Consider the following 22,239-nt stretch of genomic DNA (forward strand, 5'->3'; position numbering starts at 1 on the left):
CACTGAGCGTGTGCAAGCTGCTACATTTCAACATATAACTTGGTCGAATTTGGGCAGATTTCCCAAGGGGAAGCACAAGGCACATCCTTGACCCAGAGGCCGCCCTCTCTGCCAAATTTCAAACCTCTCTTCCAAAGTATGGAAGCACTATAGCTGGCAAAAAATAAATGTTGCAATTTAAAAAAAATATATATGTTCTCTTGGAAAAAGGTTAAATCTTTAGACTGATTTTTCCCCTCAAAGCCAAGGCCAAAACAAAACAGGAAAAAGAATCAGGCTAAGACAAATGAGATAACCAAATGGAAAATTTCAGCTCATATGGGTAAAATCTGGCAAAGTCACTAGCAACTGAAAATGGGATCTTATAATGGGAAGTGTCTGTCCAGCCTAAGAATAGCTCTGTCTATGAGTAAATATTCAGGGAAGCAGGAATTTAAACCTCTTGCATCCCAGGCAAGTGCCATAAACACTGGGTCAGTCAGGCAATCATGGTCTTTCTATAGCCTGAGGAATATGTCATTATTCAGCCAAAGAAAAAACACTCCTACAGGAAAGCCTGAGTGGACTCCACGCTGAGCCACAATACCCAGAATGCTCAGCGGGGCAGTGGGAGACCCAGGTTTGAGTCCCTGCTCTGCTCGATTCAGCCCAAGGATCTCAGCAGGGCTCTCCAACAACCCATGTGAATGCTCTTGGTGACCAAACTACTGCTCAGGGCTTCCTCTCAGTGACGGTTTCCATCCCTGGGCTGAAAAACGTTTCCTGTCGTTCCCCTTGTTGAAATGGGCATCTTCCCCCCCAAATGTCTCCGTTCTGATGAATCAGCATCACCCCACAACCCAGTAAGGTTTTTTTCTGTTCCTGACCACTTCACTTGATACGCCCACCACCGCAGACAACTGCCTGGAAGACTGATGCAGCCGTGAATCTATTTTCCTCCCCAGGTTGTGACTCTTTAAAGACATAGACTGTTTCTGCCTAGTGCAGTCTGTTGCATGGGACTTACCCTGAAGTCTCAGTTTAACCCTAAATATGCAAGAGTCTTCACCCGCCCTGGGACGCGACTAAATCATGCATCATAGGAGTTAATATTTGTGGCTTGCATTCTCCCTGCAGTAAAGCATATGAGCGAAAGGTAACGTGGGCAGGGAACTTCTCTAGCAACTTGAAATAAAAAACTTTTGTATCTCACTTGGGCATCAGTTATGCCAGTTGTCAATTATGAAATGCCTCTAGTACCAATAGCCGCTAAAACAAATTAAAAAAATACACACACACAGACATACATACATATGTGTGTGTGTATACATACACATATATATGTATGTATGTGTATACAGACACGCACATAATTTACGTGTGTGTATCTATATCTATATATAGATCTATACACACACACACACACACACACACACCATTATTCCATAGGACACTAGAATTAAATGGAAAGACTCTAGCAACATTATCAATATACAGTGACACACTGTTAGTATTTACATTTGATCAGCTGCAGTACCCAGCAGCCTTATTTGAACATGGGGCCTCTCTGTGCTAGTCCTTGTATTAAACCCAAATTATAAGACAGCCCCTCCCCAAAGAGCTTGCCACCCTGGGCCTCCGCTGTGCGTGCACACACACTTACAAGAGACACTTGACTTTGTTGCTCTCAACAGTTCCATGACTTGTTCAGGACTTACTGGGCAAGACAAAGAATAGAGAAATTCAGTGTTATCATTCAGTGTTGTCATAGATAGTTAACAAAGGTAAGGAGATGTAAAGGCAGTTTCCCAAGGTCCTGTAGGAAAGGCATTGTGGGAAGTGAATGTGTAGCTCCTGCGTTCCAGTCCTCTGACTCACTACAAGACCACCAGGCCGTCCTGGAGTCATTCCACTCTCCTTTCATGTTTAACTACCTATTGACTGCATAACAGAAAAGAGCAGAAATGAGAGCACTGGAAGAAACGTTGTCTGGTAAATGAAGTGAAATGATGGGGATGAAAGCTATCACGATCAACCAGAAATGGCACCTACCACCTGATTTCCTAGAGCTGGCTTCTCAACCTTTCCCTAGGTGGCAGCAACAAATACATTCAAATGAAAACACTGCAACACTTTCAGCTCTTAAAACGTGGAAGACTGAAGAATCTTCTCTATCTCTATCCCCTATATCAAATGGTCAAAAACTTAATATTTTTCTATGCATAGAAAAGCATACATATATATGCGCTCCAGCCACCCGACTGTGATGGCCTGCATCTTGGTAGGCACGCTGGGGGCTGAACCAAAGCTTTCCAGACCTAAAAGCACAAGCTATAAGAATTTGCCATTGCAGGCTGTAAGTACTTCTCACACAGAGGCGGCAACCTACAGTGACAGCCAGAAAGGAAAAGGCAGCAGTGACAACAGACCACTGCAGAGAGGATGGACACTTCAGGGAGGGCTGATAACTTAGTTACTGCTTCTCCTTTTGGTCAAGCATCACATTTCTTGCAGCCTTCCAAATAAGTATTTGAAAGATAGGAAAAGTCAGGCTAAGTTTGGTGATACAGAAGCTAGGCTGGGGAACTGCGTCCATGTCAGTGACAAAGCTGTTTGAGCAACATTTTTTATCACTTATTTTCTCATTAAAAACGACCGGCTGGTTTGATGGAAAACCCCGCATTTAGCTTCCAAGTCATACAGAGATTGCCCTGTCATTAATTCTTCCTTCCCAGTTTCCCTTAAGAAATCTGGGGAGATTCACAGAGACTTTGCCAATTAAAGAAGAGAAGACTAAGCATAGATCAATACACTTGGAGCTTCAATAACTCAAAGGAACATAATATGGGAGACGATTATTGTCAATATTTTCTTTAAGGAGACAAGTTATGTGAGGCAAGTATTTCAACCCAGTTCTGATAATACAATGCAATACATGAAAACAAACCAGGTACTAAAGAGATTTAGCATAGAACAGAAACACAGCATCTTGCAGCCTGACTTGGTACTACTGAAGGAAAAGGGAATTTTAGTGCTGACTTCAGTGAGAGGCAGGCAGAGACAGTAAGTGCTTTTAGCTTTTATTGTCTTCATATTCCACTCAGCCTGGGAGGGTCTGAGCCCCAAAACTGCCACCCCCCCTCCATCAATGCAACAATACAGGATCAGGCACTAAGATGCTTCAGAAATAAAAGCCTAAAGCTAGGGTGCTAGATATTTATTTAGATCCTGACTAAGGGAGCTTGATTTTCAACACTGCTGAGCATTCAGCAGCTGTCAGTGCCTTCAGTGGGGGCAGCTCAGTATTCGGCCCTTCTGGATATCATGTCTCCTCTGAAGTCTCCGTGTGGGCTCTGGAGCCCAGCTTTAAGACGGAAAGCTTCCCCCTCTATCTCTGTTCCATCCCACCGGTCCGCCACGCTTAGACAATGACTTCACTGGGCATTTCAAGTTTGCAACCTTACTCCAGTTCAGGCTCATGTTGCAAAAAAACGTACCCATGGAGATGCTTTCATTTGTCTCCATGAAAGATGATTAATAAACGCCACTCCTCTTCCATCAACATGCAGCTATGTAGGCTGGACTGTAAGCAAAGCCCATGGAAAATACTGTTCTTTGCCAATATTAACTCAGTTAGAAATGTCAGTATAGTGTAAACTATAAAGTAACCCAGCAAAGTCGAATAGCATACCTGGCATAAGTGAGATAGTGCTGAAATGGGCACTTGGGAGAAATGACTTTTATAATAAATTAATATTTCTTTATTGCTTTATATATACAGTAGCTGAGCTCTCTTTTATGCACTGAGCCACTGATTAAAGACTCAACAAGCTGGGTCCCGTTCGTGACATTTCAGTTCAGCCAATTTGTATATTTTAGGCTAATTTTCAGAGTCACAAAGTCATTCTCCGTTGTGCCTAGTCCAATGAGCCAGTTCATATCACACAGAGCCATAGGGAGCTTCAGATCCAGAGCTGAACAATGGAGCTCAGGATCTAAGGAGGAAGATTTCAGCAGCAGCTGGGGGCAAATCCAATGCTCTCCTCTGTGGGGGAAGGGTCCTCCCTGGCAATGGGACTGATCTTCTAGAGAGCTGGGGCATGTGTAGACGAAATGGGGGTTTACTTCACCCTAAATTGAAGCAGTGGGTTTTTTAAAATACTGCTTTAATTTAGGGCGAAGTAAACCCCTGTGTTGCGTACACCCATGTCTTACCTGCCTCTCCGGCGGTAGGGAGGGGAGGGGAGGACGAGCTGCCGGTGGGCGGAGCGGTCCCTGGACTGTGTGTGTGGGGGGGCTGGTGCTTCCCTCCGTGGCAGCGGTGGCCCCCCCCACCAGCCAGGACCTGCCTGCAGGCACATGGCTTGGGCGGTCCCGGGGGGCACCGCAGCTATGGAAAGAAAGAACGGGTCCCCGTGCAGCTCATGCATGCAGGCAGCTCTTGCAGGTAGGATCAAGCTCACCACTTTTTTTTTTCTTGGGTGGAGCCTGCCTTCCCGGGCTGCTGCCAGGCTGCCTGCACGGGCTTCCTGCACAGGCCCTGAGCCGCACGGAGCCCGGTGCTTCACTCTGCGGCTGTAGGGCAGCAAACTAAAACTCCTCAGAGGTGTTTTAGTTTGCTGCTCCCCAAAGTCATTTAAGGTGCATTACGCTGCCGAATGTGCTACAGCAGCTGGAATTAATACGCAATATGCTGCCGAAACGTGCAAACACCAACACTGTTAAAGTGGTGCAAAAGCATTTCATAGATGTTAGGGTCGGAAGGGACCTCAATAGATCATTGAGTCCGACCCCCTGCATAGGCAGGAAAGAGGGCTGGGTCTAGATGACCCCAGCTAGATGCCTAGCTAACCTCCTCTTGAAGACCCCCAGGGTAGGGGAGAGCACCACCTCCCTTGGGAGCCTGTTCCAGACCTTAGCCACTCGAACTGTGAAGAAGTTCTTCCTAATGTCCAATCTAAATCTGCTCTCTGCTAGCTTGTGGCCATTATTTCTTGTAACCCCCGGGGGCGCCTTGGTGAATAAATACTCACCAATTCCCTTCTGTGCCCCCGTGATGAACTTAACCCGCTGTAAAGTGTCATGCACACATGTTCCACGGATGCTTTGCACTTAAGTGCGTGGAAAGCATGCCTGCTCTATGACAGCCCTCTGCATGGCAGTGTACACGGAGTGGGGTACAGACATGCCGGGAAAGAAAGAATGCACATCTAACCCTTAGGGGAAGCAAGGAAAAGCCTTACAGTGGCGTAACTTTCTTTTCCTCTCCAACCCCAGCACAGCGCCTCAGCCCAGATGCTTAGGTCGAGCACTGGCTTTGCAAAACTCTACATCCATTTCCTCTACTCAGGTCTCTGTTCTGACATTTTTATCCTTCCTTTGCAACAGAGCTTTCCCATTGCTCACAGGAGGAAATCACCAGGCCCTGAAGCACCGAAGTGCCCTGCAGAAGATTTCCCTGATCTATGACTATTTGATTGTCTGTGGTGAAAAGGATGTCTCAGACCTGATTATTTTCTCCCTCCTCTCAAGGAGAGGAATAAGTCATTGATCATAACTGGGCAAATTGTATATTGAGGCAAAAGAGCTTGAAAAAAATATCATATAACGGAGGGAAGCAGAAGCATTTCATTTTATAAGGGAGAAATATGCACAAATGGCTCGTATGTAACTCGCAGAAGCCATCGTTCCCTCTTGATAAGGAATGGAAAACAGTGAATAAACTGAAGTGCTTTATGAGTTGATTATACACTGTCCCAAGCAGACATGTCAAGTCTAGTTCTGCAGGGTGACGTTTACCTAAAATGGCGCCAACACGCTTGGATCCTCTGACAAGGCTGTTTATTGAAGGGCAATAACAAAACCATGTGCTAATCACTTGGCCATTGACTTCTAATTTTTCGACAGTAATTAAAATGCTCCAAGTGCTCATTGCTACAGGGATAAATAAGTAGTGTGATAAAAAGACCACGACACATTTACATGTGTCTTTCAATGATGCCGCTGCTCAGCATGGTATCGGAGAGACGCTGATGTTGAGAAATCAGATCTGGAAAGATAGCCGTGCAGCCTTCCAGAAGATTTGTTCTGGACAGTGTCAGCGGTGACGTTATATTAACAAATGTCAGCAAGAGAAAGCATTGCTCCACTGACTTGTGTTTGACATGAAATTAAACAGATTTTATGTAGTAGCAGATACAAAGATTTATATCACAAGACAACAGGTACTGCTCATTCCAAAAAAAAACCCAACCCAAAATCCATACACTAACACTATTTTCTCTGAGATACCCTGAAGCATTTCTCACTTAGCAGAGAAAGAAGCAGCATTTGATAGGATTAACTGTGTTAGAGCCTTCTTTCAGCATGTGTTATTTAAGTGGATACAACACAGATGCAACCGGGATGGGGAAATCCAATATATCCCTGAGACTTTTTCTCCATCTCTGATGGCCCGAGTTCGTCACCTTTACTTTGAGACAAGAAATCTTGTGAGCGATGTCTTTACTGGACCACCTGTATTGTTGGTATAGACAGAGGTAATGTCACCATACCCTAAGCCTGGGGAAGGATACAGCGATAACGGAAAGCTTTCCTATGTCCACACCAACCATAGTTGGTCCAATAAAAGAGACCATTCACAAGAATTCGTGCCTCTTGCATCTCTCCTGGACCATCACGGCAACAACATCACCTCGACATTACCTTTCCTTAATATTCAGTGAGAAACACTGCCTACACAACGCAGCAGGCATTTCTTGTAAGACGTGCAGAGGTTTTTAACTCTTCCACTATATACCTTGATTCAGATTCAGGCAGGATGAATTTCTAGACTATTTCAGAGCTTACATGTCTGTTGAGTAGTTGTAACCTGGACGCAGTTCCTACCGTAACAAAGCTCTGCTGCACTAAGTACTGGTTAAGTCTAAAAACCTTGCAAAAGCTTCCAACATCACCCACTTTTTTCATTGCTCTTTTGGTGCTTAACAAGTAAATGTTTTCCAAAAACAAATGTCCTTAGGCCTGTAAATCTACTCTGGCACAAGGGATACATTTCATAACTCTTTAGCAGTTAACTTTGAAGAGCCAGTCTGAAACAGCAGAAGATGCTCAAGGCTGGGTGTTAGGAAACCGATGCTCTAATCCTACCTTTGCCATGACTGTGTGGCCCTGGGCAGGTTAGACTAAAGATTGTGCTAAAGAAACTGGACACAACCCGAGATCATGGAAAGGGCCTAAACATTGGAAAATGCTGAGTGCACCCTCTGAAATGTAGTCCCTTGTAACTTATCTACTTGAGGACTATAAAGCACTAGTCACTCTTGATAATCTTGGCCTTAAACTTCTGCCTCAGTTTCCAAAGCAGAGAGAGGGGACAACAATATCCCCTTAATTAGTGTCTATTGTACAGTGGGGGAGAGACTTTGCTTGTTTAAGTGAACCGAGGGAGCTGGATAACCATTCATTTTTAAAGGAACTTGGAGCCACATCCTATTCTACCTATTAAGTACTTGAGTGGCACTTAAGTATCTAATTAAGACCCTATTGCACCCTGCTCCATAATTTAAAATCTCACAAGTAAAAATGAATCCTGCTTCAGAACAAAACAGTTTGGATCACTGTTCTAAAGCTTCTCTCTAAAGCTTTTTAAAGATACTCTAATTTTTATCTAATTTTCTTCAAATTTCTGTTTTGACTTCGGGCTTTTGAGCAAAGATACTGGGTTGAGCTCTAATTTTAGATAGATAGATATGCCTACAGCCTATCTAAAGCCTATCGCCTTCAGTGGAAATTGTATCTTCTAGGTAATATGGTAACTATGGAAATACAGAACATTCTGTTGCATGTGGGTATTTTTAAAAAGGCAGAAAGAATATATACATTCTCTGCTACCTACTGCTGTTGCAGCTGTAATGTAATACAGGTGTAGGCCACAAGACCAGCTGTTAAATCAAATGCTGCTCAAATCACCAAATGGGGTATTTCTACCCTATTTCTTTTATCCCTTTGGTTGACTTTGGTGGACAGAACCAGGCTACATATCATTCTTGGGATGAGACTGGCAAGCCTCTGACTGCTTGCTCAGCCAACTCCGTAGCTAGAGATCAATGCACCTAAACTGTAATGCTTATAAGTTGCTCTTTTCATCTTAGAGTTAAGATCTAGAGTTTGCAGAATGGTCACAAGACTCAAAACTCCTTTGGACTTAGGGATGCTGCACGTTTTAAAAAACACACCAGGTTTGTCAAGAAATTTGTCCAGGCTGTTGCAACTTTGGAGCCCGTGGGCTCAAGTTTCAAGAAGCGGGACAATTTATAGATTCGGTGGACAAAGTGTGCAGTTTCATATTATTTTAAGATGAAACCAAGTGAAATTCAGTGGTTTCAGCTGAGTTTTGCTCTGCGGCCTGTTTAAACCCAAAACCTCATGGGGAACCGCTAGAGGAAAAAGAAGGGAAACAGGGCACAGACAAAGACTAAATAAAAATATTTTTATGAATGCCAGCGTATCAAAGCTACAGGTTTTTTTATTACTATGGAGAGAGTGCGCACCATTTCTGAACTGCATTTGCCAAAGATACAGTACAGATGTAAATATAGATAGAAAACCCACTAAACCATATGACAGGGTACTTGTTAGGCTGAAATATGGGCTTTCAGATAAAATGTGTGAGTTGGCCAAATTTTCTTTTTAAATAACGTTTTGGCTTTTTATTAGTTTAAATAGATTTGCAAGCAAAAGTATTGTCAGGCAATATAAACACCAGAGCTAAACCAAAAATACAACTGCAGGCAGGCAGAGGGATTTGTGGTTAATGAGGGCTGAGGATGTAACACAGACTAGAGAAACTGGAGCACAATTTAACCCATGCTTTAAGGCAAGTGGGTATTTTATGGCTGTTCTCAAGAGATGCTCGCACTTGGGAAAAATGAGATCCCTGAAAGAGGGACACATACACCTAAGTGGCTTACTCGGTTCTTTGGCAGATAACAATTCTTAAACAGAATATTGGCAGCAGAGGGAGATTGCACTGTGTATGTAAACAGGTAAGGGCTCCTGCTTCAGTTATCTACATGTTGCTTCTCACAAAAACAGGCTCCCAAAACAGCCCCTGGGAGACTTGAATCTGAGATGGTCAAAGGTGCTTAAGGAATCTGGAAACCCAATTCTTATTGAAATGAGTGTGAATTGGGTATTCAAACCCCCTTTGTAATATAGACCAGTGTAGGCCACAAAGCTGGCCAGGAGTAGGAGGAATTAAAAGCCTGAAGGTCTAAAGTTCTGCTCAAGAATGTCCCGAGATGGATAGAAACAGTATGAACTGCCACAGTAGATAATAGCATGTAGGAGGGTAATACCAAACCTTAAACAATAGACGCGTAGGAGAAACTGTAATGGAATAAGTCCTTTGATCAGTAAATTGGAAAGATGCAAGACACAAAAAGTGATCAATCATTAGGAAAGCACGTAGGATGGTACAACGAAAGCCTGGTACAACAGATATGGAAAGGTATGTAGAAATCTGGTAATAATAATGATCTTTGATCAGCAAATCAGCAAACTGTAAGACGCACCGATGTGGGCTTGATGCAAATAGTTCTAATGTATAAAAAGAATGGAATAGAAATACACTTTGGATCTGGGAGAACTGTATGCAGCTCCGACATGGAGCTTGGGATTACAGCCTGGCTCACTGGCACTGGCTTGGGGCAATGACTCGTGGCTGAGCGGCAGCAGTGCCCTGAACTCTCCCCTTGCTCTACTTGCTGAGCGTATGGGGGAGCTCCCTATCCCTGGTCCTGGCACTGCTCAGCTCCCAGCTCCACCCAGGAACCAGGAGCTGAACAGTGCCGGGATGGGGCAGTCCTCTGTCCCTGTAGCATTGGGCTGGGGCAGCGCTTCCCTGTCTCCTCAGCCCTGCTGATGCCCATGCAGCACATGCCCCAGTCGCCTCCTGCTCCCTGCCCGTGCCTGGGGGAGCTGGAAGCTGAGGAGCTCTGAGACTGGAGGCAGCTGTGGTGGGGGCTAAGCAATGCCAGGATTGGGGGGAGCTGTGTGTGTGTGTGGGGGGGGCAGGGGGCGGGAGCAGCACCAGGGGTTTCCCCTGGTCCTGCTGCTGCTTCCCTCCCCACCCCGGTCCTGGCACTGCTTATCCCTGCCTGCAGTTCCCCCGGTCCTGGTGCTGCTTTCCCCACCCCCACTGCCATGACTCTCCCTGGTCCCAGTGCTACTCAGCTCCTGGCTCCCCCAGGCATGGGCAGGGAGCAGGAACCAACTGGAGCATGCATTGCATGGGCAGTGGCATGGCTGAGGGAATAGGGATACTCTCTGTCCCTGGCCCAGTGCTGCGGGGACAGAGAACTCCCCTGTCCCCGTAGGAAGCAAAGCAAGGGGAGAGCTCAGGGTGCTGCTGCTGCTCGGCCATGGGGCACTGCCCCAAGCCAGCACCACTAAGCCAGGCTGTGATCCCAAGCTCCATGCGGCTGGGAGCTCTCCCCAGCTCTCCGGAGCCCAGGCCTGACCCCCGTGCTACCTGCCAGCCCATGACTGGCACCAAGGGAGCCTGGAGATCCCCCTGGCTGCTGCAGGGGGGCAGAGCAGGGCAGTGAGGCAGGAGAACCCCTGGACTCAACTGCTGCCATTGGGAGCACATTTGATCCCAATGTGGGTGCACATATAGATATGTTCCCATGTGTACTTTACTGTGTCTTAGTTTAATGCACAGTAATCTTAAGGCACATTAATTGCACATGTAGATGCGCCCACATGTAGATGCACCCACTGAACTGCAGCTGCCCGCTTATTCAAACAGCACTGCAGTAGGAACTTGGAGGCATCAACTAGCTCTAATTGTCCTGATATTGTTTTCCTTGAAATGCGGGTCTGCAAGCCTGATGAACACTCAGAGAAGCAAGCACAAGAGAGGCAATCACCTTCTGTTCAACTTCAGTTTCTTATCATCCCTAATGTCCAAATTGCCAACTTCTGTTCCTTAAAGAGGGGGGACCTGGTGACTGTCTATAAACTCACTAGGGGGGACCAGAAGGGTTTGGGGGAGACCTTGTTTCCCCCAGCGCGCCCGGGATAACAAGGAATAATGGCCACAAATTGTTAGAGAGTAGGTTTAGATTAGACATCCGTAAAAACTACTTCACAGTCAGGGTGGCTAGGATTTGGAACCAACTTCCAAGGGAAGTGGTGCTGGCTCGTACCCTGGGGGTCTTTAAGAAGAGGCTTGATGCCTACCTGGCTGGGGTCATTTGAGCCCAGTTTTCCTCCTGCCCAGGCAGGGGGTCGGACTTAAAGATCTACAAGGTCCCTTCTGACCCGACTTCTATGATTCTATGAATGAGGTCCCCATTAAAGTCAACTGCAAGACACCCAATGATTTTACTGGGAGAGGGACCTGGGCATAGGCCAGAATGTTTGGATGATATACTACCCACTGATTCCCCTCAGGAGCCTGGCACTCCATAAGACTATGGAGGAATCTGGTATAGGTGTGAATTTTAATGTTATTCTGTATAGCTTTGTCAATTCTGGAGATGGGCTTTTCTCTGTGCCTGTAGGGGACAGAACTAGGAGCAGTGGCCTTAAGCGGCAGCAGGGAATATTTAGGTGGGAGATTAGGAGGAGCTTTCTAACTATGAAGCATTATCACAGGCTACCTAGAGCAATTTTAAATGTTCAGCCTTGGACATTTTCAAGAGCAGGTTAGACAGACACTTGACTGAGATGTTTAGTCAGGGATGATCCTGCCTTGAGCAGGGCTGGACTAGATGACCTTGCCAGGCCCCTTCCAGCCCTACTTTCCTATGACCCTATGAATTTCTGCATAACGCTATTTTCTGCTGAAGGTGAAGTATAAACCACTGGTCTGTCCTTGCACTTTTTACTAGAGGCTTTGAGCTCAGACACTTAGTTGATGCAAATCAACGTAGCTCCCATGAAGGTAACGGAGCTGTTTGGATTTGTACCAGCCAAGGATGTGAGTTTTAAAATGCAATTCTGAAGTTGCTTTGGCAGCTCTAGTCAGAGGCTGGCAGAAGCAGAAGAACAGGTCTTTGAAGATAGGGAGCACTGACAGAAGATGCATAGGATTCCTGCATCATTACTAAATGGTTGCATCATATACCCAGACTTGTTATGAATCAAGAGCCCTCTGGGTACTGTTCAAGACTGTGTTATGGAGCATCATCAAACTGTATTGGGAACATTTACAACACATTTTAAATGTGTCATACAGGAGAAGCGGATGACATCTTATTTTAAATAGACAGTGAAACTATTTTGTACTTCCATTAAAAGGCGCTAGACACAGTCAGGTCTTGAAAAGGAAGACATGCTTTTTCCATAAAGAGAGCTTTCTTTCCACATCTTCTTAGGAGGTACTGTACTAGACAATTTAGGTTACCTTCAAGAAGCACTGTTTGATTTCAGGGACCTATTTGTACATCATGCTATTCTTCCTTTCCAATGCAACCGTGCAATTTGGAATGTATAAACAGTGACATTACTGCACTGGATTTAATGTTTCATTTAAAAAGCACTTATTCTCTCAGCTGAGCAGACACATGCAGAGTTGTAAGTGTGCTGTTACTTCAGAGAGCTTTAATGTGTCTTACTGGCATAACCTGGGATTCTTCCATTTTATGGCTAGTGACAAGTTATTTAATTAACATCACAATCAGCCAGACTATTTTAAGTTAAAAAGCACACAGACCCCATAATACACTCCTTATCCCCACAGGAAATGAAGAGAGAAGACTACACTATAGCCAGCATTTTAAATCGGGAGGTAAGGACACCCAGATCACCTTCTCTTACCCACACAGGATGTAGTGTAACTTGAACAAGCAGAGACAAAAAACTGCTCAAGAATTTCCATGTACATTTTGGAAGACAATTGGAAAATAAGTTGTGTCATGAGTTTACTGCTTCCTTATGGGAACTGAGAATTTAGTGGGATAGGTCTGGACTGTAGGTTTCTCCTCCTCCTCCTATTCCCTTCCCTCCCCTCCCAAGGCTCAATTCGCATGAACTGCATGCAAAGGTTAAAGAAACAACACAAGCTGCCTGCTCAGTTCCTACGCCTGTCAGCGAAGGGAAGTAACACAAGGTCCCAAAACACTGTTATGATTGCGGTGAAAAGGAAGCAATTAAGTCACTACCACTTACTCTCTGTTGCCAATACAAGGGGAAGTGAGCTCTTTGGCTTTTTTGTCTTCTTCTCGGTTGGCTTTGGGGTCTTTGTAGGTGAAGGCTCTGAAAATAAAAATAACAACAACAAAATCTTAATTTGATTTGAAAATGAGCAAGTGGAAAGGACCCCTCCTCAATTACGACTCATTTGCGTTGGGTCTTTATGTAAAGCTAGAGGAAATCATTGGCTTGTACATTATTAGGCAGGATTAACTGCACACAGTTGCTGCATAATGCCAGAGGAGAGAAGAGGAGAAGGACGAGGGAGGCAGCTGCACATGGGAGCTGAGGAAGCAGATACAATCACTCGTGCTACCAAAACTGACAGGCCTATTTTGACTGAGTTGATTCAAGAGGACTAATCCTGAGCTGCTTTCTGCCCATCCCAGGAAGAGAGGTAAAAGGGAGGCCTTTAAGGTGCCAAAAAGGATCATTTCCAACGTGGGATTCTTATATCCCATTTTCTACCTGACCCATCTGGCCAACATCTTTGCCACCGACAGGAAATGCAATTTTGAAAGTAATTGGCCTTTAACAGAACACAAAGATACAAGTTTCTTGGAGGAAACTTTTATACCTAATAGTTCTGCTTTGATATAGATGACACAAGTGGCACAATGGAGCGCATTTGGTGTGTCAGTATTTTCAGTTGGTTTGCAAGACTCCCCACCCCATACCCACCAAATCCTCCACCCTGAAGGCTCCTTTTGGCACCTGAACGTGAACGTTGTCTCTATCATTATTATTAATAAAGGAATGAAGGACTAGAAGGGATCTGCTGGTCACCTAGTCAGGTCCATTGCAATGACAGGCAACCATGTCAGATAGTGGAGATCCTCACATTTCATCTTAAAACCATCTGTGTGCCTGCCCCCACAACTGCTCCTAAGCCAAATAAAGGGTCTCTGGGCCAAATTATGTCTTCAGAAATACTTCCAACTCCCACACTACTCCCATATTACCCCTTCAGTGGGGTGCAGTTCTGCTGTCTTTGATTGCTTTGGAATTTAGTGATTTAAGTGAGGCAAAAGGAGACAGAAGTATCCAGCATGCTCCCTTGTAGGTGTTTTGGCCCTGCTGGACAGACAAGAACAAGATATAATATAAATGTAGTTTTAGCCAGTCAAATCAGGAGCTGGGACTCTAGAAACACAGAGGATGCCCATGTGCTGAGTAGGAAGGTGCTATTTTTAGTCCCATTTCAGATCAGAACTGTAATTTAAAGAGTTTCCAGTCTCTGGAAACTGTTCTCTGGGGACAGTGATGGCCTCAGGGATTACTAAAAGCAGGGTTTTACTCTGGTGTCCCCTTTCCCAAAATCTCTAGTCTTCAGCAGTAATTTCCAATGTGCTCTGCAGTAGTTGGCAGCCCTGGGTGGGAGTGGGCACCAGCTTTGAGGCAGGAGTTTGGTCATTGTAACATCCAACATTATAGGAGCAAGTGCGGAGCACAAGAGGTGCCAGTGCCAGACAGCTGCGGTGATGCCACTCCTGTCATCAGGCCTTGAATTAATATGTCTTTTGCCACGTGCTGACAACCTCACAGGATACAAGACACTGCAATCCTAAGGCTGTCCCCAGCTTTCCAGGTAGCGTGTTGCCAGCAAGAAATTTAGCCAGGGAAATAAAGCCATGGGAGTGGCAAGAATACGACTTCATGAGTGGTAAGGAAATAAGGAGGGAGATCAGGCAGGAAAAAGGTACAGAGAAGCCTGGCACTGAGGAGATGCAAAGGCTGATTTAGGGAACTACTGGGTGCTGAGCTCTTTGAAATCCAGTCCTTTGTTACTAAACTGCAGGGGAATCATAGGGGGGAAAAAGGGCTGGAAGGGACCTCAGCTGGTCCACCACTACCTCAAGGCAGGATTATCCTTACCTAAACTGCATAGATATAGGAAGCTGGATCCAGAATCTGAACTTCTTCTCTAGACAGTCTTTCTTATGAACCATACTCCTAGTAGAATCTCGTTCATAAGGTTTAAAGAAATAATGTAGTAAAAAATTAAGCCATGATACTAATTAAAGGGCTCCATAAAATCTTAATTTATTAAGATAATAGCATATTTGTCTACATTGGTCATTATTATGTGAATCAACTTTTGGGGCTATCCAAGTTCCTATCTATTTTAAGTACAGGAAGACAAATTTCATTTTCTGCATCAATTAATGGATGGTATTCTATACCCTGCCTTATGCAGTTCATAGTCCTTTCTGCCCTACAATGCTATAAATATTTGTATCTCAGCTGCCTCTTGACGATAAGTGTTGGAAAACACTGGATTTTTTTTTTTGCATTGCATTGCAAAGTACTGGGTTATTCAAGAAAAATCTATCCTGCTCCCAGGCTGAAGCTAAGTTAATAATTAGCATCTGTTCTACTGGTTTAGTTTGGATACATATACTAGTTTATTGTGGATGAATGTATTGCATTTTGAAAGGTGACCTGTATTTTATCAGCCTTGCAACATTCTGCTTGACCAGGGCAGGAAATATCGACAGGTAAATACAGTATCATTAGCATTATCACCTTGAACATTGGCAACTAAAATTCATGCCTTGGCTGCTATATTATGAATGAGTGTCTTGCCACTGTGCTTTTACTTCTGCTCAGGGTTGCTTTTCTCTAAACACCTTCTGATTTGTGGATGTCAAAAAGAATTAGGAAAAAACAAACAAAGAAAAGATAACGTATCAGAGACCATGCTGAACAGAACCAGCCATGGCTGCAGACTGAGGACTACCCTTTGCATAGATCTGAGGGAGAGCAGTAGACAGATTTCCTATACATACTTCTTACACACACTGAAAGAATGCAAAGAGCTCAGACACACAAATCCTCAGTAGATTCAGTGACACTAACTGCTCTAAACCATCTTAGAAACTCAGTAGGCAACAGTACAAAAGGATGACACCACAAGGCAGCCACAGCGCGCAGCTCCATGCTGGTTCCCTGCTCAGGCGCCTTACAGTGGGGATTAAGTTCCCATTTTCATGGAAAGAATTTAAGTGTGTGAGGGAAGCAGGAAGCTATTTTCTACAGCTTTCTATCCAAGGAATGAAGTTAGGAAAGAACAGGCACAGAAAGAGGGAGAGGGAAGACATTGCAATGGAGGAGTTTTCCCATTAGGCAAAGGACTTACCATCCACCAACACACTGCAAACACATTCAGATCTTCCAGCTGCATTCTCAGCGATGCATTTGTATTGGCCTTCATCTTCGGGCAATGCCTTCTCAATGGTGAGTGAACACAGGGACTCTAACACAAAGGAGAAAAGAGGGAGGTCAAAGAGGCGTTGTTTTCAATCCCACGAAAGCATGGCATTGTTGACAGCAATGGGCAACACTGGGTGCATCTACACGTACAATTAATGCAATGTGAGAAATTCTGGAGCAGTTTGTCCCGGAGTACACTGCTCCTGGGTGCAGTGCCTGCACATGCGCCTGGGACTGCAGCTCTTTGAGCCAGAGCAGAGCAGTCCTGGACTGGCAGCGGGCTTGGGGGGTCAGCTGTGGGCTCCAAGTGATGGCATTGCATGTCGGAGGGGCTGGCTGGGGCATGAGCGTGCTGAAACTGGAGCCTGCTGCCAGTCTGGGGCAGCTCTACCCTTGCTCAAATTGCTACTGTCCTGGTCACCATCCACACGTGCGTTGCAACACAGTAAATGGCTCCGCCAGAAGACAGTACTGTCCCCAGCCGTATTATCTTATGGAAGAGTTAATTAATTTACTGCATCCTAATACTGGTACTTGTGTAGATGGTGATGCTTTACTGCGGAGCTAATCAGTCAACTCCATATTAGAGCGCACATGTAGATGTATCCACTGAGTCCTACTGAAGATCACAACTTCTTTATTGCTGCTGGTGTCTAAAGACAGAAAGAAACAACATTTCCTCGAGCCCAACTCTCAACTTCACGATGGTTCAGGACACCTCTATATGAAGGTTGAAAGGAAATAAATAAATGTACCTAAGCGAGGCTGTCTAAATTAGGGTAGCACCCCTGCACCTAAAATAAACAGCCGGTAGAGATCAGAGCCTTGCCTGTATTACAGCAGTGTCTGACTGAGACTGGGTTCTCACTGTGCTAGGTCCTGTACCAACACGGCAAAGATTTCCTGAGAGCTCGTAACCTGAGACTGAACTAACAGGACCTCTACAAAATGTTCAGGGGTAACCTGTTCGTTTGGTTCCACATGTCTAATGCTCATGTTGGCATCAAGGATGTAAATGGTTAACTTTAGCTACGTGTGTAATTTGAAAAGGCAGCTACTTCCATTTTGATGACATGGCTCACAGAACAAATGTAACACTAAGGATCATCTATTCCACCTGTTAGGCACCGGTGGACTGAGACAACTTAACCATGGTTTTATTCCACCCTCTTCAAATCCTGAAAATGTATTCATACATCTATTTTTTTTATGCACACTATCATCTCACCCTTAAGACTGAGTCACTAAACAGGACTTTCCCTCACCTTTTGCATTAACAGTTTTTCAGGGACTCAAGCTGGGAGGAAAAGAACTGCACTGGTGCCTAAACCCACTTACATAGACTCTTCTATTCCACTTACGTGGAACATCAAATTCCTAATAGGACCTAATTCTCAAAAGCAGTCCACCAGATCAATGGTATGAAAGCAGCACACCAAGTCCTAGTTCTGGAAAATGTTCAAGGATTGGGTTTCATGAGTTTGCAGAGACAGGATGCAGGATTCAGCCTGTGCTCGGCTCTGGCCGTGGAAACTTTACCCGAGGGAGATAGAGTTCCTTTTTTTAAGCATGGGCTACAGTTCTGAGAGCCAAGGCAGGGTCTGTTCCCACTAGCTGGGGCCACGGCAATGGCTTACTCGGTCCAGCATCGGGTGCAGCCTCACATCCCCCATCGTCTTTATGCCACTTTGGCGCTCTGAGTAACTTGGCTCATCCATGCCCATGGCAAAGCAAAAGCCAAACACAAATAGCCAGCTAGATCTCCAGCCATCCCTTCACTCTGCTTAAACAGAGGATATGGGAACCGGAGCTTGTGTCTTCCTTCCCTCACTGGAAGGGTCTCTAGAGAGAGCATGGTACAAATTCTGGGCCTTCAGCCTAACCATGCTATGTTCTTCACACCGCTCTCTCCCTCTGTTTATCCCACTCGCATCTTTTATATTCTGCCTTTGCCTTCCCAGCTCTTCTGGATTTACTCTTTCTCTCTGCCCTAGCATGGGTCTAAGTTAACTACAGGCTGGGCCTGATTTCCCTGTGCTCCCCACTCCTCCCACCTGGGAGACAAAACGGTCATGGATGAAACCGGCCCCAACGTCCCTTCAAAAGGAACCGCCTCGAGCTGCGCCAGAGGAATACCAGCGCCGTTTGTAGGCTTTTCCTAGGGAAACAGAGACCAGGCTTCAATGCTGATACTGAATTCGTGGGGAATGGATAATACAAGGGAAGGCAAAATTGAAAAAAAATACTAACAAAACAGCTCCTCACTAAATTGCTTTGTTCCACAAGGAGAGAAAGACCATTTTTCTTGGTCTTTCAGCTGCATATGGAACATTACTTTCCCCCCTGGGGGAATCCAGTGAAAAATTGTTTCTGCAGAGAAGGACTGACCCTCTTTGGAACATGTAATAGGCTTCACAGGAAGGCAAGAAGTGTGTGGTTTCCCCCACGTGACCTATTGTAATGAATCATGCTGGAACCCAAAACACGCTGCGATCAGCAGCCACATTTCAGAGAAGAAATGTTGGAAAAACCCTTGCACAGATAGCCTTCACATTAATATTCAAAGGAACATCTGCTGGCTCTTGAATTTGATGGGGGAGCCTGGCTGATTTCAGTCAAAGGACGGGTACACTTCTATCGAACGTTCACCAAAAAGGTAACGTAGTACCACATAAAACCATCATTATTACAGCTTACACTACAAAATAGACACACTTCCATACAGTGTGCACTGTCAGACACTTTACTAATGAGAGCAGAGTCCAGCTGGCTGTCCAGAGCACTATAAATATGTCCCTAAAACTTTAGTCAAGCTAATACTTAATGGAAAATCTTCTTTACTCAACATGCTCATTGAAACATCTTGCTCTGGCCAAGAGGTAAGTCCCCATCATTAAATGAATAGCTCCAAGCAAATCCTCAGGATTTCCAGTAACAGAATGCCCTTTGCCGCATGACATAGCATGCTTTGTGTTAACAGTATTTTTAAAATCCAGCCTCTGTGGAGCTACCAGGAAACGCACAAAGCTGCATTTCACAGCAACTGAAGAGAGTTGATTGAAGGTGACATGCTTGAAGGTTTAAAGCAGTGGTTTTCAACCTTTTTAGACTAAAGGCACCGCTCCATAACTTCTGTGTATTGAGTGGCATTCCACTTCAAACACAAATGTATTTATTATGGTGCTTACCTCCTTACAGAGAGACCAGGCAGTAGGGATGGGGGAATGACCAGGTGGGAACAGCCCGAACTGCCCTTATTTGCTTACCTCCTCACACTTCCTGCAGCACCCTTCAAAGGATCTTGTGGCACCCCGGGGTTGAGAATCACAGGACTTGCTCAGTGGTGCTCAACCTTTCTGGCCAGCAGGCTCGGTCTGTCTGCAGGCTGAATCCCACTGGTGGTCCCAATCTGGCATGCAGGGCAGTTGCAGCGGGACCCAATCCAGTTGAACGGAGCGGAGCAGAGCGGGTGGCCAGGACCTAGCCCACAGGGGGAAGGAGGTATGGCGTGGCCTGCAGGGGAACCACGGCATAGCCTGGCCTCACCCCTGCCTGTGGGGGTCAAGGGAGGAAGGGGGTGTGATCCAGCCCCAACCTGGCCCACAGGGAGCTTTGGGTTTGGAAACTTGGCAGTGGGGAGGGTGGCATTATTAATTGCCATTGCCCCCCTGCTGTCAAGCTTCCTGACCCATGCGAGCCCTACAGGCTGGAAACCATGGCTCCATGGGCTGTATTTGGCCTGTGGGCTGGAGACTGAGCACCCCTGGTCTAGTTAAAGGATGAATTAAGCTGATATGCCATTCACTCGGAGGTTGCTAGCTCTGAAAGATGTTAGCTGCTCCATTCAGGTACACCAGGTGAGATCGAAAAGCCTAATGCTTTAAACATCACCATTGTTCACTCCTTCCCTGCTCACCATTTTAGTTAAATCGTCCATTATTTCCATTACCAGTTCTGAGATTCTAGCTCATATTTGGGTATACTTGTGGCTAGAGTAACACACCAGTCACTGGGCTGCAAAAAAATAAATACATCTAACCCCTCTCATTTCCCCAGCAATATATTGATTAGTACATTCTCACAACCACTGGAAAGACAAAAACATGGTACTAACAAGTAGTAACAAGGAAAACACACAATGGAAACTCAATATTCAAGTGACAGATGTGTCACTACTGATGCTTTGCTCATGTCATTGGCTTATTTAACTGTACCAAATGCAAATCAGGACTCCAATTCATTATTTAATGGTCATGTGTTGTGCTTACTACTCTATTATTGCCACTTATACAGCTCCTCAAACAGGCTAAGTAAGGTCACAGGATAATGTAGGGCCAGATTCTACCACCTTCACTCATTTTGAAGACTGCCTTACTTGGCCTGTTACAACATCACTACCTCTGTAGTCCAAAAGGAATCAACAGGATTACTCACAGAGTAAGGTGTTACTCATTGTAAGTAAGAACCTACCCCACAGAAGAGAGGCCTTCTTGCTCCTCAATCGTCCATAGACCTCAACTGAGATAGGGAGTCCTATTGTGCCAGTCCTGTATATGCCCAGTGAGCGAGTCCTTGCCCCAAAGAACTTATGGGCTAAACAGATACCACAGATATACAGGGTGGGGAAGGGAAAACGGAGGCAGGGAGAGATAAGGAGAAGTGCTCTAAGTCACAGAGAATGCCAGTGGCACAACTGGAAACAGAATCCAGGCTTCTGGCTTGCCGTTCCAGAGCTCTGTCCACTATACCAGTGGTTTTCCAACTTTTGGCTACGTACATCCAAAATGTTGCTGCTTGTACCTCCTGCACCCATCATGACTCTACATGTTCACTCCCTAGGAAAAGCGTCAATGCTGTTGTCAAAGCGCAGCAATGCCATTACTTACTGTGAGATGACTAATCAGAAGCTCCTCCATCATTATTAAAATTTAGGCACGTACCCTTTGGCAAAGCACCGCATACCCCTGGGAGCATTTGCATCTCAGCTTGAAAAGCCCTGCACTAGCCCCAATCTTTTTATATACTAATTATCCACTAACTACTTTAAATATCCTCTTGGAAAGCATTTTCTTATTAAACATGTAAATCTTGGTCTGTGCTGTCATTCCTTACAGAGTGTAACAGTGTCTATTTAAATGCATTCAATTACAAATAATATCTGATGGGATTTAACAGGAAAAAGAAACGTCCCAAAAGGCCCGTGTTCTGTGATCTAGGGCTATACTCAGTTCCCTGGGCTGGAAGGCCAAATGTCTTCCAATGAAGTATTTGGTATTTCCTCTGCAGAAGCCCTTCCTGACCTCCTGAAAAGAGATCCTTTTCTCATAGTCTCAGAGTTGTAGTTTCGTAGCCTGACTTCAGATGGGTATTTTGAATCCTGGCACTTCATGAATTCCAGAGGAACACATAGTTCACAATGAATGTTGTCCTGTGGTCCATTTTTAGCAATCGGGCAACTGCCAATGCACCTGGAAGCTCACATCCCCATAGATGAGAATGTGTTGCCATCATGGGCAATACAAATACTTTGGCTATACAGTTACAGGAAACAGCAATGGGATATCTGAAGTGGTACTGTGGCAGAGGTGTGGAGAATCTCTGCAGCTAGAGAGAAAGGAACAGTTTTTGCAGGAGGCTCAGGTTTTAACACAAAAAACCTTTCCTCAGATTTTAGCCTATTCCATTATGTTCTAGTTTAACCAAAATAGCCAGAGTTGACAAAATATCTCTGGCGGCTGTATTCCTTCCACGAAGACTTACAGCCAGTGACCTCCAGAGCACAAAGCAAATATACAATGCAAGAAACATCAGATGTGTCTAATTCTCTGTCCTAGCTGTTAGGTA

The 22,239-nt window shown here is 45.1% G+C and overlaps 1 protein-coding gene across 7 annotated transcripts in view; it reads right to left on the bottom strand.

Annotated features, from left to right (window-relative positions):
* Positions 1-22,239, bottom strand: part of MYLK (myosin light chain kinase) — a 389,516-nt gene that overhangs the window by 87,206 nt on the left and 280,071 nt on the right. For all 7 annotated transcript variants that reach the window (XM_025212143.1, XM_006030459.3, XM_025212141.1 and 4 more), the window contains 2 exons: positions 16,322-16,438; positions 13,159-13,245 (listed from right to left, as the gene is read on the bottom strand). In XM_025212143.1, the coding sequence (XP_025067928.1) occupies positions 13,159-13,245; positions 16,322-16,438 (204 nt within the window). The remainder of the gene's footprint in view (positions 1-13,158; positions 13,246-16,321; positions 16,439-22,239) is intronic.

This window comes from Alligator sinensis, unplaced genomic scaffold (assembly GCF_000455745.1).
Source record: "Alligator sinensis unplaced genomic scaffold, ASM45574v1 scaffold1226_1, whole genome shotgun sequence".
Lineage (NCBI taxonomy): Eukaryota > Metazoa > Chordata > Crocodylia > Alligatoridae > Alligator > Alligator sinensis.